The sequence below is a fragment of the Chiloscyllium plagiosum genome, unplaced genomic scaffold (assembly GCF_037043375.1).
Source record: "Chiloscyllium plagiosum isolate Xiang-an unplaced genomic scaffold, Cpla_swu_hap1 HiC_scaffold_28, whole genome shotgun sequence".
Classification (NCBI taxonomy): domain Eukaryota; kingdom Metazoa; phylum Chordata; class Chondrichthyes; order Orectolobiformes; family Hemiscylliidae; genus Chiloscyllium; species Chiloscyllium plagiosum.
This window is the reverse complement of record NW_028270166.1, coordinates 17,288,836-17,305,427: the sequence shown is the minus strand read 5'-3', so window position 1 is coordinate 17,305,427 and position 16,592 is coordinate 17,288,836. Positions and strand designations below refer to the sequence as shown.

The window sequence follows — 16,592 nt, the reverse complement described above, 5'->3', positions numbered from 1 at the left end:
GGATGGAATGCCAATCAAGCAAGCTGCTTTGTCCTGGATAGTTATGACCTTGTTAAGTGTTGTTGGAGTTGTACCGTCCAGTCATGGAGTGTCTATTCCAAAGCATTCTGATTTGTATCTTGTAAACAAACTTGCAGAGATAGAGGGCAGGCTAGTCACTACAGAATTCCTAGTTGCTAATCGACTCTTGTAGCTAATATATGTATATGGCTGGTCCAATTCAGTCTCTGGTCAGTATTAAGCCAGGATATTGATAGTGGGAAATTCAGCAATGAAAATGTAATTGAGCACAAGGATTAATAATTATAGTTATTACCTGAGAATTCACAGATGTTGCTGAACATTGTTCAACCAACAGTGAACATCCTAATCTGACTTTATGTTGTAACAAAGTTCATTAATGAATCAGCAAAAGATGGGTTAGCCAAGGATGCTACATTGAGGATTTCCTGCAATAATGACCTGGAGCTCAGATGTTGGACCTTCAACAACTCCAACCATTTTCCTTTCTGCCAGGTAATACTCCTACCAGTGGAGAGTTTTCCCCCAATTCCCATTGACTCCATTTTTATTAGATCTCCTTGATGTCATGCTCAGCTAAAAGCTGCCTTAACATTGAGGGCAATTATTCTCCCCTCATCTCAGAGGATCAGATATTTTGTTCATGTTTGGATCAAGATTGTGATAGAAGTCCACAGCTGAGGAAGCCTGGGAGAATGCAAACTGAAAGTGAGCAGGTCATTGCTAAGCTAGTACCACTGGACAGCACTATCGATGCACACTCTTCCACCACTTTGGAGATGATTAATAGAAGACTGCTAGAGCAGCAGTTGACTGAGTTTGATTTGTCCTATTCTTTGTGGACAGTGTATGCCTGGGAAATTTTAAACATTGATGCCAGTGCTGTAACTTCATTGGAACATTCTGGATATTGTTGGGGTTAATTCTAGAGCATAAGCCTTCATTACGGTGGCTAAAGTGTTGATATTTGTTATATATCCCATGGAGTGAACCAACATTAGCTGAGAAATGGCATCTGTTATGCAGTAGAATTATGGTGGCCCATCCAATCAGTACATCTGTCTGAAGATGGAGGAAAATGCTTCAGCATTGATGTGCTGTGCTATCCATCATTGAGTGATCCCACAATGGGAGTATTTGAGGAGGTGTGCTACTTGTTATTTAATTATCCAACACCATTGATGATTAGTTGGCAGGACCGCAGAGCTTCAGTCTTTTGGTCATGGATTCACTTATGTTTCGACATTACATGTTGATTATATTGTTTAGCATGCAAGGTGGCAGGTATTGTAGCTTCACCAGGTTCATGCAATTCAATTTTCGTTATGGAGGGCATTCTCAAAGTATCCACATTGACTCTGCAGTGGTCACTCCTACTGATGCCACCTTGAAGGGATGCATCTGTAATAGATCGGTGAGGCCGAATTCAGGTAGGTTTTATGTTTCTTGGTGGTTCTCTTACCACCTGCCACAGACCTAGTTTTCTTTGAGGACTTGGCCAATTCTGACAGTGGTGGTTCTGCCAAACACCAACTGGTGTTCAATATGGAGGAGTACTGATTCATCATGTGATAATTGGCATGAGGTTTCCTTGTACATGCATGAAATGATGCCATGAAATGTCAAGGTGTCTGAAGTCAATGTAGTGGAATTCCAAAGCACTGCATACCACAGTACCACCATTGATCATTGGATGGCCATTCTGACCCTGAGCAAAGGCCTTACACTGCAGTACCAGTAGTGGCCTCTGTTCCTGGTGGTGCTGGTACATCTGAAGAGCTGCCTGTTTCTGATTGGCCGGCAGTTCTCAGGAATGGGATGCTTTGCCTTGAAAGCCTTGTGAACCCCAACATCAGGCAATAGATTGCCAAGATACAATTTAACGCACATCAGAGCTGTTGGAAGTCCACTTGGCAGGGTCGCCACTAGCATGTCACTCAGTGGATGGGTCTGAGTGGCTATTACATTAAGTCTGATGTTTCTAAAGATAAATTGTTGGATTTAGACTTTTAAATATGATGTGAAATTGTGCTACTTGTATAACCTTACCGTGCCGTATAGCTTTCCCTTCTTGTTCATGGCTAAATAAAAGCCAGTGTTGACCGCTTTGATTGCGACTACTCCAACATTAACTGACCTGATTTCCATTATACCTGTAAATGAAAGAGAAAATACATTTTAAGAGTTTTATTTTCTCCCTATGTCTGATAAGCTCAAATTGTTGCATGGGGATATCACTGTCCCAATGGTTCTATGTAGTTTTACATTCACACTCAGAACAATTGTGCAACAGTTCATGTTGCATTTTCTTCACTTCTTATAGAACTTGAGTACTTTACATAGTGAAGTAACAGTGTGGGTTTTTCCAGTTGCTTTTAAACATAGACTGTCCTTTTTTAAAATTTACATGCATTATTCTGTTCTGTTTTCAGGATCTAATTAATAATAAACATTGCCCGTTCAGAAAAATCTGCAAACTTAAGCCTTAATTATCTGACTAAGAGAGAAAAGAGGAACCTTGCTTTCATACTTTTTGATTGACTTCCTAAACATCATTACTGAAAATCAATTGGAAATAATTTCTGTGGCAAAGAGTAAGATGTGGCATTGTTCTATGGATCACATGCAAGTTTTGTAGCACAGATTCTGAGGTCTGTTTCCAGATGTGCATTGTTAGGTATAGGAAAAAACTAAACCTTCCATCTTAGTTTGAATAAATGAGGCTCTGTACTGAAAGATTGTCTTCCATTTTAACAAAAAGTTAAGACCAAATGAAAACACAGTAAAAAAAACTAGTTTGGAAATATGTGCACTGGCCCAAACTGGAGCTCCCTGTATGGGTATAGAGTCAACTAAGATCAGATTGCATCATTTCCAAGTTGTACTGTTTTTTTTCCTTCTAGGAGTTCAACAGGAACCCTCAAACAAAACTGTAACCAAAGTGATAACAGGGCAAAATGATGAGAGCCCTGTAAGGATGGATGGAAGTGGTCTCTGCATATTTAGTGTTACTGCTGCAAAGGGCAATTGGAACTTGACTTTAAAACTGAGAGTGAGAGGCAAGATGGGCTGAAAGGCTCATAGACTCATTGAGAAGCCCTGGGAAGCACTTCTGCTCTTCCTAACTCACAATAATTCTCTCGGTAAATATTTTCTTAAACATACTGTGGCCACTTCTGGCCACTCCATGACTTTGCCAGGGTTTGGCCATTGGTAAGCCCCAAAATTTCAAACATTATGATACCACCATTTCTGTGTAAATTAAGCCCAAATTGTGGGGTTTACAGTTTTATTAGATGGAATAAAATGGTGTAGCTGGAACACTGCAGGAACGGTGCAAGATCCTCTACTCACTCTTACCCTTAATTTCCTCCTCACTCTCCACTGCACCATTCCCACTTTGTGGAAAGGTGTATAGTGTGGGGTTAAATCTCATTGAATGGAGCTCAATTTGTTTCTATGATAATCTCTCAGGCAATTATTTACAAAAAGATAAATTTGCCTCTTCAATCAAATTGTTTCAGATTTAATGACCGAAAGATGACAGCTATGAAATCAGGCTCACCATTTTTCATGTGGAATGGAAAATGGTTCTTGGGCCTGTAGCAGATGGATGTGTCTGTGAAGCTGTCAGGTTAAGTTTAACCTCTGATATTGTTCAGATTAATGCTGAGTCAGACAGAAGTTACAGTTTAATTTGCAGTTACAACAATCCTCAGCTTTGAAGTATCCAAATAGATGGTATCTTATAATACCAACAAGAGTGACATAGTGTTCCATTAAAAAAAGAAAAAATTAATCATTGGGTGAAGAATACATTATTAACAGCAAATTCTGTTATCCATTACGAGGGATAAACAAATGGTCATCCAGTTCTCTGAGAACTGTGAACAAAATCACAGAATACATTTCCCAAAACAACCAGGATCTTGCTCCAGTGTTGACAGTGGCTCTAAAGCAAACATTGCAAGCTGAACAAGTTTTTCCTACTGTGTAAAATCACTCCAAATTGTAATATAACAAGTTAGGTCCAATTGTGTTATATAAGGAGACAAACTGTACATTACCTTAGGAATCAATGCAATATCACATGATTTTGCTCTCTCCTGCATCCCTTTGGCAAGACAAATTCACAGTAAGGTATACCAATACAAAGTTAATGTTTTCCTCATCCCTCAGCAGACTCTGTGTAAATATTCTTTGGCAGTGCATCAAGACCAAGAATATTATAAAGTTAAAAATCACATAACTCCAGGTTATAGTCCAACAGGTTTATTTGGAAGCACTAGCTTTCTGAGCGCTGCTCCTTCATCAAGTAGCTGGTGTTGTGTGATTTTTAACTTTGTCTATCCCAGTCCAATACCGGCACCTTCACATCAAGAATATTGTACAACACAGAGGGAAATACCAGTAAATCCAAGACTTGGAAATGAACCTATTGGATGAATTGCACCTTCTCTTGAAGTATACAAGATGAGTCGGACTAGAATGTGTCATTTGCCAATTTTATTGTTTCTTCTTTCTGGGCAAATGTCATTAAAAATTCACTGACACTGTCTGACCTGCTGAGTTTCACTAATTCTTTTGTACTTGTTTCAGATTTCCAGCACCTGCTTTTGTATTAGTTACTTGCTTCAATTCATTTCCAAGTTAGTGGGTGCCCAGGAAAAATAATCCTACATTGGTTTCATAGCTACTTTTGCATGTATGGCATATGTGGGAGCTTTTTAAAAAACAAAACTTATTCTTTTGGAAAACCCAGTATAATGTAGAAATTACAGAATTGATCTGAAGTTATCTTGCATCTGTTAGTGTGGATCTCTAGTTTGGACCAGTACCATTATTTCCAAGTTTCACTGGTCTTATTTTTCCTGGCATTGTTGGCAGAGCCAACATTGATTGTTTATCTCTAATTGCCCCTAAATTGAATGGCTTCCTAGGCAATTTCAGAAAGCAATGAAGAGGCACCAACTTGAATTCAGCGGCACCTATGTCAGTCACATTGGGTAAAAGCAGATTTCCTTCTCTAAAAAGGCATCGTGAATCACATAGGTTCTGACATTAATCATTGACAGTTTAATGATCACCATTACTGAGACTAGCTTTTAATTTCAGATTTTATTTAGTGAATTTAAATGGCATGTTGGGGCTTTAAATCATTAGTCTGAATTTTCAGATAACTAGTCCCGTGGTATAATCACTATGCCACCTTTCTCTGTCTAGTAGATGGTGGGGATGTTATTTGTATCTGGTATTTCAGTCTCCATCACTGGCCACCCTAGTTTCAGTTCACAATGAGTACTTCCTGAAGCACAGCTCACTGTGGTTTCAATGGTTATCCATTGCAAACCTTGATAGTGAACGCTGACAGCCTATTCAATGACAGAAACAGCCCATACAATTCTGACCTCACCAGGCATCCCTTTACTGCACTCCCAGCAAAGGCTTCTAGATTGGAAAGACAACTTTAGCTGATCTTGTCCTCCATAGTCCAGCAATAAGGAGGACAGTTGTAGCTACATTACAGTTACCTGTGTTGACATTGAGGAGCTCAATGCAGATCATGGGTTGACACCAGAAATTCTCTGCTCTGTAAAGCTGCCGAGCCCACAATGTTTCATATTTCTGAGCTACTGAGGGAAGTTACAGTTCTTACATGTGAAATATCATCAGATTACATGGCATGGCAACAGAAACAGGTCAGTTGATTCAACCACAATGACAATAGCAATTAGGGTGTGCAAATGTACCTAAAGAAATCCCATGGAAGGAAGGATTGAATGGCTAAGGCTCTGACATTTGCACTTTTGCAGCTCATTCATGGGTAGACTGGAGGATGGAGGTGGTTGGTGTCCAATATTTTGCACCTTCACTATAGGACATTACATTAGCTCTTTGATGATCTGCCAGTCTTTATGGTTGTGACAGATGTCAATCACTCACTGGTGATTTAGCAGAATAGCTGTTGATCATGAACATCTAGGAAACCTCTTTAACCTATCTCCAAATGGCCGGCCTAACGCCACTGGGCAGGTAACCATCCTCACTGTGAATTAGCCTCCAGAAACATCCCATTGAAGTAACATGTCAGGCAACTGGTATGCCATCCTGCTGCATGAATTTGCCCAATTGCCCATCTTCTAACCCATGCAAATCTCCAGCCCAGTGGTTAAGTAGCCTCCTAGATTCAAAGTCAGAAGTCACAGGATTGAATATATTTTTTGGATCAAAGCAATTGCAATGCACAACCATAGCAAAGATGATCAGAGGTATCAGTTGCTATGATTGCACCAGTCAGGATGGTGTCAGACTCAATGTGAAATTTTAAAATCAGATAATCACTCCTACAAAGAGCACAATCCATTTGCAAGAAGATGTGTTTGTTAATTTCAGTGTATCATTAAGTGAAAAATTGTCAGAACATTTTATCTCAACTGAAACGTACAATTATCTACCAGCTGATATCTTACTATTGAAAACATGAGGGCTGCAGGAGCTTAAGTCGCTACACCCAAGGAAGTAACTCAAGAGGGAAGTTATGTATATTTATATGAAAAATAATTGACTGTTTGTAATATAAAAGAACCAGCATCAAAACAAACTTGGTTTCCAAAACTAACTGGAGGCGAAGACATGCCACTTTCATAATCTGATGACCTATCATCACCTTGTTATGCATTTTTAAGTTGTATTTCCTTGCAACTGTCAATGTGTTGAGTCTTCTGGTATCTACAATCTTGTTGCTACGGGCTAGATGATGCTATTTTATATGTCACTTTCCTAAAGCAATCAAACCTGAAAAGGTTCGCGTGTCAGGCTGTGACATTACTCATCACCCAGAATTTCCAATGAATTCCAATAATGTAATTTGAACCAAGATTGGTAAAGTGTAAAATCAGACATTCTGTAACCAGAGATTGGGATTCAAGGCACTTTTCAGACAAAGCTGGAAGAATTCTACTCTGAATATAATGCATACTAAATTTAACAGCGTGCATCAATGTGAGACTGTCTCAGAGCATTCAGTTATGAACTTATGAGTGCTCATGGATTATAGATTGAAACAAAGGCTTTAGGAAAGTTTTGAGAAGTGAGGTACTCCCATCTATACAACCAGGAGACCGATTGATGTCTCTCATGGCCTTGAGAGTGTAGATTCACAACAATAGGGCTAGATTTAGGGTTACTGTGTAATGTTGAGGACAAGTCAGCAATCTCAGGCTGGCAATATATTAGTAAAAGCTGCCTTCACATATTGAATAGATTCAACATGAAAAGATTTGAAAATTTCAGGTTTTGATCAGTTGACAAATGAAGCAAATGACCATTGATTCTAAGCATTTTTTGTTTGCACTTTCTGCACTAGCTGTGGGTTAGTGTTGTGCACCACTGCAATGAAGTCAATATGAAGTCAAACACTGCTGCCTGGAACTCATCTGGCAGCCCTGGAATTATTAAAGAAACAGTAAGGAGGAGAAATAATATGATTATTTTTACAAGTATCATATCAAAAAGAGCACCATGGAAAAGCTTCAACTGGCATTGGAAAGGAGAGGGAACTGACTGAAATAGTCAGAATTTTTAATGCTTCGTAAATCACTGTGAAGGATATCGCTTTATTGGTGCGATGGCCTGCACCCAATTTCAGAGGCCAGCATTTCAACATGAGACACTGGCAAATGGTGCTTGCAGCAGTTCTCTCAATCAGCTAACCAAACTTGAGCATATGAACTATAATAGCAATGGGCAAAAATAAACACTGAGGGACCTTATTAAAATGAGTTGGACTGAATGCGAAGTTTTATTGTAAGCAAAGCAAGCAAGTAGTTTTGCATGATCCCAAGGCCAAGCTTCCAGCTTTGAATGCTGGCCTACAGCCCTCTGAAACACAGAGATGAGTTCTATTTGTTTGGACATGGAGAGAGAACATAATGCTGCAGGGATGGAATAGTCCTTGCCACAATAATTGTTGCAGCAATAATTTTGAAAATGGACCCAAAAAACAATCATGACTGATGAAGACAGGTAATTTTAATATTCCTCTCCAGTATTTATTACTGTTTCTGAGAAGAATCATTGAAAAATATCATCATTAATTTACACTACTCATAACTGTAAGGATGGAATTTCAATTCATGAAATAATATGTTTCATCTCAGCGATTAAAGGAAAAATGTGGGTTTGGTAGTGTAGCTGACGTAAAAGTGTCAAGACACTAGCTTTTAACTATTTTAACCATTTTTTTCTCTCCCTTTACCATCTGGAAGCATTGTTTGTTACTGAGGATCTGTTAGAAGTTTGTATCATCTGATGTCATGGCCAAGTGATTATTCTTCTTAAACGACAATTGTTAAAGGCTATTCAGATGCTGTAGATTTGTTAAGGATGTACCAGCCGTATTTAATCTGCCCTCCTGTAACATACACACACAGCTACAAGCATTGCTGCTTAGCAGTTCGCAATGGGAAAATTGGTTTACTTTCCACCTTATTATCCAGTAGGATCTGCAAATGCAACCCAGACTAGGAATAGAGTCTTGAGTTATCTGGTCTGGGTGGCTTATTTACGTCTTTCCAACACATTTTATGCTGGAGTAGAGAAATTGTCTTAACAGAATTGCTCTTGAGCTTTCAGCTTTGTTCACACTCTAAGAATAATTACCAGGCACCAACTGCCCACAGAGAGGAGTAGAACAAAAATTGTTCAGTGAACGTTGGCTAGGGCAGATTGCCCAGTTGGTGTAGTTTTGACGCTCAGCAGTGTCCACTGGAGGCTTTGTTTAGGTAATTATGAATCTTCAGTGACTGATTTTCAGACTGTTTAAGTGAATAGTTGCCAAATAAGATGCTGCAAACCTGTGACTTTCCACAAATGCCACTGCTGATTGGAAATCAGCTCTATAGTTCACCTACAATTGCATGGCCGCAGTGAAATTTAACATGTCTTGTGTGAATGCAGGGTACCTAGAGGTAGCCTTCAAACTCATTGTTGTGTAACAATAAACAATGCATTGTAAATTAATGATTTTGGCTACAAAGTAAGATGACCCTGATAAGATTATTGTGTGCAATTCATAATGAATGTTTCTAAATTATGTTAGGATAACAGCCTGGCATAATCATAACAGTTTAGCATTTGCATTCTGATTATTATCATTCTTTTGCCTATAAGCACTGCTTCCATGAAACTCCATAGCTCTATCACCTCATATAAATAAAAGTAAAAAGAATTTCCTTCTGTCACTCTATTTTAGTATCATAAACATAGCGGGTAAATTTTGTCTGCGCCTCATTTCCACCCAAACTTATGATAGCAATCTGCAAGAACATGTTTACAATCTCATTAGAAATAACGATTGGAGCAATTATCCTCGCTATGTTTTTTTGATATTGATAATGCAAAGGAACCAGAGGAAATCTTCCTGCAATAAAGAAGTCAGTACTGTAACTTAATTGCTGCCAGCCATCTGTCTCTGGTGCATGTTACACTTCCATTATTGCCAGGGCCACTCTCTGACCACAAATGAATAGGTTTAATTCCATTTTATTACCTTGGATTCCAGGATTTCATTTTGTGGTTTCAGGAATCACATTTTGTAATTTTGCCAATCTATAATAACGCTCAACCATTTACAGTGGCTGAAAGTAAGTCAAATTCTGTTTGTGTTATAATAGGCTATGGATATTGTGTGGCTTTTTTCTGATGTCCTTGGGATTGTACTCCATGATCCTTTTCTCATAGATCAGTGATGGTGATTAGTAATAATGTAATTAAGTAAAGTTATCACCCACATTTTGTTCAGAGAATTTCCAAATTTCAAAGCTTTATTCTGAAATAGCTATCTCACTCCTGTATAATTGAAAATAAAGTCTAAACTGTATTTAGTTATAAAATAAATCTTTAAAAATATTTCAAACCTTGTCTTCTAGTTACTGTATATGTGAAATACTTAAGTCTTTCAACTCCATTTCTCTCTGATGCTCTTCAGCTGTTTAACGATGGAATACAAAGACACTTTAGGACTCTTTGTGAGGATGCATTTAGGCTTGCGGTGTGCTGAGAAGAAACTAGTTAAATGTTCTGGGCTTTGAAATAAAAGCTGTAACATGTTCGAAACATAAGAGTGACTCCGCTTCAACCAAAAGGAAACAGGCCTTGTGGAAAAAAAAGACTGGGTATAAGATCAATCAACCATCTCTGACCTGATGGCCTGACAGGGCCTTTTGTCAGGTTTAAAATACTGTGTGGTCTATAGAATAAAGCTCTGACAAGGCTCCTTTTTGACCCCAAAGTGCTCACCTGAGAGTGGCTTCAACAATAGCTCCCAGTTATATTCAATGAGCGTACAAAAAAGAGTAAAAGGCTTATTAATTGTACAGATTAAAGGGCAGACCCAAAGTCTTCTAAGGCTTTAGTAAGCTTTTCCTGTGCCGGCCCCATCACCACAGCCCAGCTAGTACAATACTGCATGGGAACTCATCAAATCCCACCATGGCCTTCCTCTGATTGACATACCTTTTCAATTATTTCACAGTTTGCTCAGTTATAAATGGAGAGGGCCTGCTTCTAAGACATCTTTTCATGTTGACTCTGCATTTGTAGCTAATGACCGTGACTAGCACCTTTGATCTGGGACTCTGTGCCCCATGCTGGCTGCACTTGTGTAGGCTTAAGGTCTACCTTCCCATTTCAACACGCCTTTCTCATTCTAGCCCTGTAGTGGTGATCTGTCACAGTTAAATGTGAACAAAAGCTTCTCTTCACCCCTTGGATTTTTCTTTGGGTTGGTTTGGGGGGTTGGGGAGGTGAGCAGCATGGGGAGAGGAAGCTGTCTGCAACAGCAAGCCTAACTTTGTAACCCTTTCTGCACTAGCCCACCCTTTGGAAGCTAAAGTAAGCACTTCTGGCAGAAAAAAAAGTTCCTAACTACTTTACACCAGTGATCATCGAATGGAACTCAAATTTCACATTTTCGCACACAAGAATGACAATAATCTTGATTCACTTTAGCAAAGTGGATAATGTCATTGCAGGCTTTTAAAATGTGCTTGAACATAATGTGGGAAACAATAGCACTTTAAAATTGTACCAATTTACTATCATAACACAGAGTTGAGCAAGAGTCTGCGGCTGCTTTTATTACCACTTCTAAAGGTGTTTTGAGGTGCAATATCCAGAACAAAGAGCAAATGGATACTGCCCCCTTCCCGTGATCTCTTCCGCAGATGTCGCTTTTATCATTTAGCTTTCAGTCCTTAACCATCAGCACTTTGCTTTGAAAAGCTGTGCCTTTAATTCTAAGACATATTTTGATATATCACTGACTGCCTCACAAGTCCATGGTACAACACAGTGACCTGTGTTTTTTTTAGAAAATCTTACACCAAAGAACAATTAGTTACATTTCTATCAGGGTTACTTTGAGCAAATATTTCATTGTGCCTGCTCCTGGGATATGCCAAATTTGCATCATTGCAAAATGTGTAAACCTGGTCTATAAACTTCTGTAGTTTAGGAAATCAGAACTGAATTGCACAATTTTATACCCCGAGCATGTGCCAAGGAGTGGTGCTGTGGAAATAGTATGCCTTTGTTTCATATTGCCTACCTGGGAGTCCACTATTGTGAACTAACTAGTGAAAGGATTACCTTGCTCATTAAGTGTATCGATGTTGGAAATGCCTTTATGCAGATTTACTCCTGTTTTTAGTCTTAGGAAGATCATAAATTCTTCACAGCATTTGGATTTGAGTTTTTATAAGTTTGGAGAAGATTGGAGCATGACCAAATTTCGTCTCATAGCTAGTAATGAAATCTAGTCATAAAACTGCTGTTGCTTACAGTGAACGAGACTGGTGTGACAATTCACCTAACACTCAGTAAGAGGAAGGAACCTGGAGAAAATTGCGGGGAAAGATTTGTTACAGATGGTATCATTAACTGAGAAATGAAACTGAAGTCACTTACCAGAATCAGCTGAACAAGACATGTGGTTACAGATCTAATCTCATTGCTACTTAATTTTTTTTTAATACGTTAATATGGCTTTATGCCAGATGCTTATCTTAATGGATATTCTGGCAAATACTGGACAGTCTAAACTCTATTGTAAAGGCAAAAAAAATTGAAATGTTTTCTTGAAAATGCAATCATTTTCACATTTAGGGAATAGTAAACAATGTAGTGAATATGACATTTAAAGTCTCTCTATATTTGGAATATCCAAGCATTTATCATCACGATTAAACTGCATGTGATCCCAGGTGCCATCGATAAAGTTGGAATCTTCCCAATATTGGAACATATTTCAGATAACAGACAGGAAGAGATTTTGATGTTCTAACTCAGAATTCATCTGCCAATGAAAAAACAGCACTGAGAAATACTCTTCCCAGACTTTACACACATTAAATTTAAACAGCAAGAAACTTAAACGCGAACAGAATTGAATTTACATGCACCTCACGGGTTAGACAATCTGGATTCATAAGCCACATTTGACCTAAAGACAATGATTTAAATAGTATTGGTCAATGTATATGTACTGACACCTTGTTTTTTCTTATCCTGAACTGCTAATGAGCATATTTATTTTAAATATATGGACCTCCCATGGTGCTGCTTACAGTGATTCAGAGAAATTTTTATTGAACACTCACTATCCCTGTTAATTCCTCCCCTCTCCTACCATGCCATTCACCATGGTTTAAAACATCTCCCTCACCTTTAGTTTCCCTTTCCTCCCCAGGCGCTTGTGTTGTTGCCTCTCACGTCTGTGCCTATCTTTGCAGCAGCTCCCTATTTGACTCTCACAATCAGAATTGCAGCCTCTGCTACGGCTCTGAAACAGCCCAAATTGAAGTCACAGATGAAAGTCAGTAATTCTGACCATATTTTACTATCACTGCTTGTTCCCTTCAAAGTCTTTAACAAGATTAACATCACTACGACAAAATCTCTCCTCCTGTGACCAGTTTGATGGTAACCTTGCTTACTTGCATTCTTTCCAATCCAATCATAGAATACCTACAGTGTGGAAACAGGCCCTTCGGCCCAACAAGTCCACACTGACCCTCCAAAGACTAACCCACCCAAACTCATTCCCTATTACATTACATTTACTCCTGACTAATGCGCCTAACCTACACATCCCTGAACACTATGGGCAATTTCACCTAACCTGCACATCTTTGGATTATGGGAGGAAACTGAAGCACTCAGAGGGAATGTACACAGATCTGGGGAGAATGTAAAACGTTCACACAGACAATCACCCGAGGCTGGAATCAAACCTCAGCCTCTGGTGCTGTGAGGCAGCGGTGCTGTGAGGCAGCAGTGCTAACCACTGAGCCATCATGCCACCCCATGTATGCATGCAGTTTAAAAATTATTTTTGTTTAGTATCGAAACATTATTTCTTAAGCAATTGTTTCTCTTTCCAAGGATCCATTTGGGGATTTATCTTTGGCTTATCATCCTCAGCTCAATAAAATCCTGATGCAGCACCTTCTGCAGAAATAGGATCAATTGACATCATTCAGCTCCATACCTTCACCAATTTCTGACTCTATTATAGCCTCTATGTTTTGTATTTTATTTATTCTTTCATGGAATAATATTGTCTGTTTTGTAAGTAGTCCTATGGGACTGAGGATGATTTTCTTCCTATCTGGTGTTGTGGGTCCTGAGGTAGAGTCTTAGAGTCATTGAATTGCACAGCACGGAAACAGAGCCTTCGGTCCAACTCATCCATGCAGACCACATATCCTAAATTAATCTCGTCCTATTTGCCAGCATTTGGTCCATATCTTTCTAAATCCTTCCTATTCATGTACTCATCCAGATGCCTTTTAAATGTTGTAATTCTACCAGCCTCCACCACTTACTCTGGCAGCTCCTCTGCATGAAAAAGTTGCCCCTAAATTCCCTTTTATATCTTTCCCCTCTCACCTTAAACCTATGCCCTATAGTTTTGGACTCCCATAACCTGGGAAAAAGACCTTGGCTATTCACCCTATCCATGTCCCTCATGCCGTATGGGCACTCCCTTTCACAGATGGGACAGATGGGTCTTTGAAGAAGTAGGTGACTAAGGTATTCAGATGTTCATGTGTTCCTTCTGTTGGTTATGCTTGACCTCTATTTGGATCTGTTGGAGATGCTCAAAATATGCATTTGGTCTATGTAGACCCATAGTACTGTTAGGGAATGAATTCCAAGATTTTAACCCTGTGACTGGCTGCAGAATTCTTAGCCTCTGACATGTTCTTGTAATATTTATACAGCCTATCCAGTTCATGTTCTGATCAATTACCACGTCAGGCTGTTAATAGTGGTTGATTTAGTGATGGTTTTGCCATTCAATGTCAAAAGTCAATGGTTAGATTCTGTCTTGTTTGGCATGTGTGTGGCATGTATGTTACTTGCTACTTTTCAGCCCAAGCCTGGATATTGTCCAGATCTTGCTCCATATGGACATGGACTGCTTCAGTATCTGAGGAGTTGAAAATAGTGCCAAACATTGTGCAATTATTAGCATCTGTCTGAATTTATAATGGGAGAAGGTCATTGATGAAGCAGCTGAAGATAGTTGTGCCTAGGAAATCATTCTAAGGAGCTCCTGTGGTGATCTCCTGGGGCTGACATAATTGCCCTCCAACAACTGCAATCATCTTCCACATGCAAGGTATGGCTCTATGCAATGGAGACTTTATGCAATGATTTAATTGACTCCAAATTTGCTCAGGTTTCTTGCTGCCATAAGCAGTCAAATGCTGTTTTGATGTCAATCTGAGTGAAATCACAAAACTAAAGATGCAGCTGTTACTTGCCAAGCAACATAATCATCAAGAATGGTAACTCTTCAGCTCACTTCCAGAGTTCAGCTCCTTCATCCAAGTATAAACCAAAACTGCAATGAGGTCAGGAGCTGTGTCAGTTCTGGTGGAAATGAAACTAAGTTTCAGTGAACAGGTTATTTCTTTTGCAAATGCTGCACTGCTGGTGGTGCCTTCCATTACTTTGGTGATGTAATGGCAAGAGGTTGCAAGAACCAAAAGAAAAGGTGAAGACAATATGTGGTGTGGGAAAATATCATGAAACTTGTGCACTGATTCGAACCAAGAGGTAGAGAAATACTTAAAGTGAAGCTTTTTGTGGAAGATGGCAGTGAGTGATGGACTGCAAGTCTCACCTAGGCAGCAAACTACACACAAGGTCTAAAAGCACAGGAGAAAGTCCACAGCAGAGTACGTGGAAAGTGCAGCTACAGTAAGTAACATATTGCAGAAAGTGGAAGTATTTTCAGCAATGGGGAGGACATGAAAATTCTGGAAATCCATCAATAGTGAGCTTGTGAAGAAAGAAGCATGGTCCACGTTAAGAAAGAATGTTTGAGATTGCAAACACAGAGTCCAGGGGACAGCTACAGTGGGAACACAGAGAAATAAAAACAGCTACTGAGGTCTGTAGCAAAGCTAGCTGTAATGGATGCAAAGGGGCAGGATAAACTCTTCCTGAGGGATGTTACAGATGCACAGCAGAACTCTGCAGAACAATTTCTGGTAAGAAGAGATTATATTAATGGCAGAATAACCAGTACTAAATTGGATGCTGGAGAGGGCGTGTTGGTCCTTTTCAGGTACTATGATATGTTTGAGGGAAAGAATCCTGAGACTATCTTCTATTCAACTGTAGAGCTTGGGAAATACTAAAAATCAGTGTCAGAAGCCAAATGCATGCTACATTTCACTACAATGGAAGAATGATTACACATCACACCTAATCTGTATGGTTCTTTATAAAACATATTGACTTGTGCAGCTTTAAATTGTCTATGGTTAGCAAGCACTGATGACTATGACTTTGAATTAGTTCACCAAGGTCACTGCTCATTATGGACACTCCAGCACCAGCATTATAAGAAGGGAATCAGACCTCTCATTTCTCTCAAACTCAAAACTGAAAATGGCAGGAAAATAATGAAACCAAAGAAGGAGATGGCCAACTAACAGGGGCATTCATGTTTTACTGTTTCAGTATATAGTCATAGAGAAGGAAACCATCACTCAATTTGTTCATTTACTAGAGTCTGAGACTTAGAATGTTCCTATACCTTTGATTTCAGGTGCACCATTTCTGAGAACCCAGTTAACTCTTCTGACGTGCATCAGTTTTTTTCAGTAATTTCAGGATAATCAGTTTTGACGAATGGAAAGCAAAAGTAAAGTTGTCTACTTATTTTACAGCCCTACCAAGGAGATGCAGCAGCAGTCATGTGTACATAAAAAATTTCCTCCCACAATAAAAGATTGGATGCGGTTAAATGGGCAGGTGTTACACCTTTCAATAATTACAGGGGAAAGTGCCGTGGGGCTGTGGGGGTGATGGTTGTGGTATTGGGAGTGAAGGAGAAGTGGATCAATGTCTCCCAAACTGAACGGTCCCTGCAGCAGGCAGACAAGGAGGGGAGGTTTGCTTTTCAGGCTGGAGGACTGTGACCAGTGGTGTGCCACAAGGATCAATGCTGTCCACTGCCTTTTGTCATTTATATAAATGATTTGGATGTGAAC

The 16,592-nt window shown here is 39.3% G+C and overlaps 1 protein-coding gene across 3 annotated transcripts in view; it reads right to left on the bottom strand.

The window, feature by feature from the left end:
• The window catches only part of fgf22 (fibroblast growth factor 22), a 144,178-nt gene that overhangs the window by 5,605 nt on the left and 121,981 nt on the right, over positions 1-16,592 (bottom strand). For all 3 annotated transcript variants that reach the window (XM_043721277.2, XM_043721276.2, XM_043721275.2), the window contains one exon: positions 2,071-2,174. In XM_043721277.2, coding sequence (XP_043577212.1) covers positions 2,071-2,174 — 104 coding nt within the window. The remainder of the gene's footprint in view (positions 1-2,070; positions 2,175-16,592) is intronic.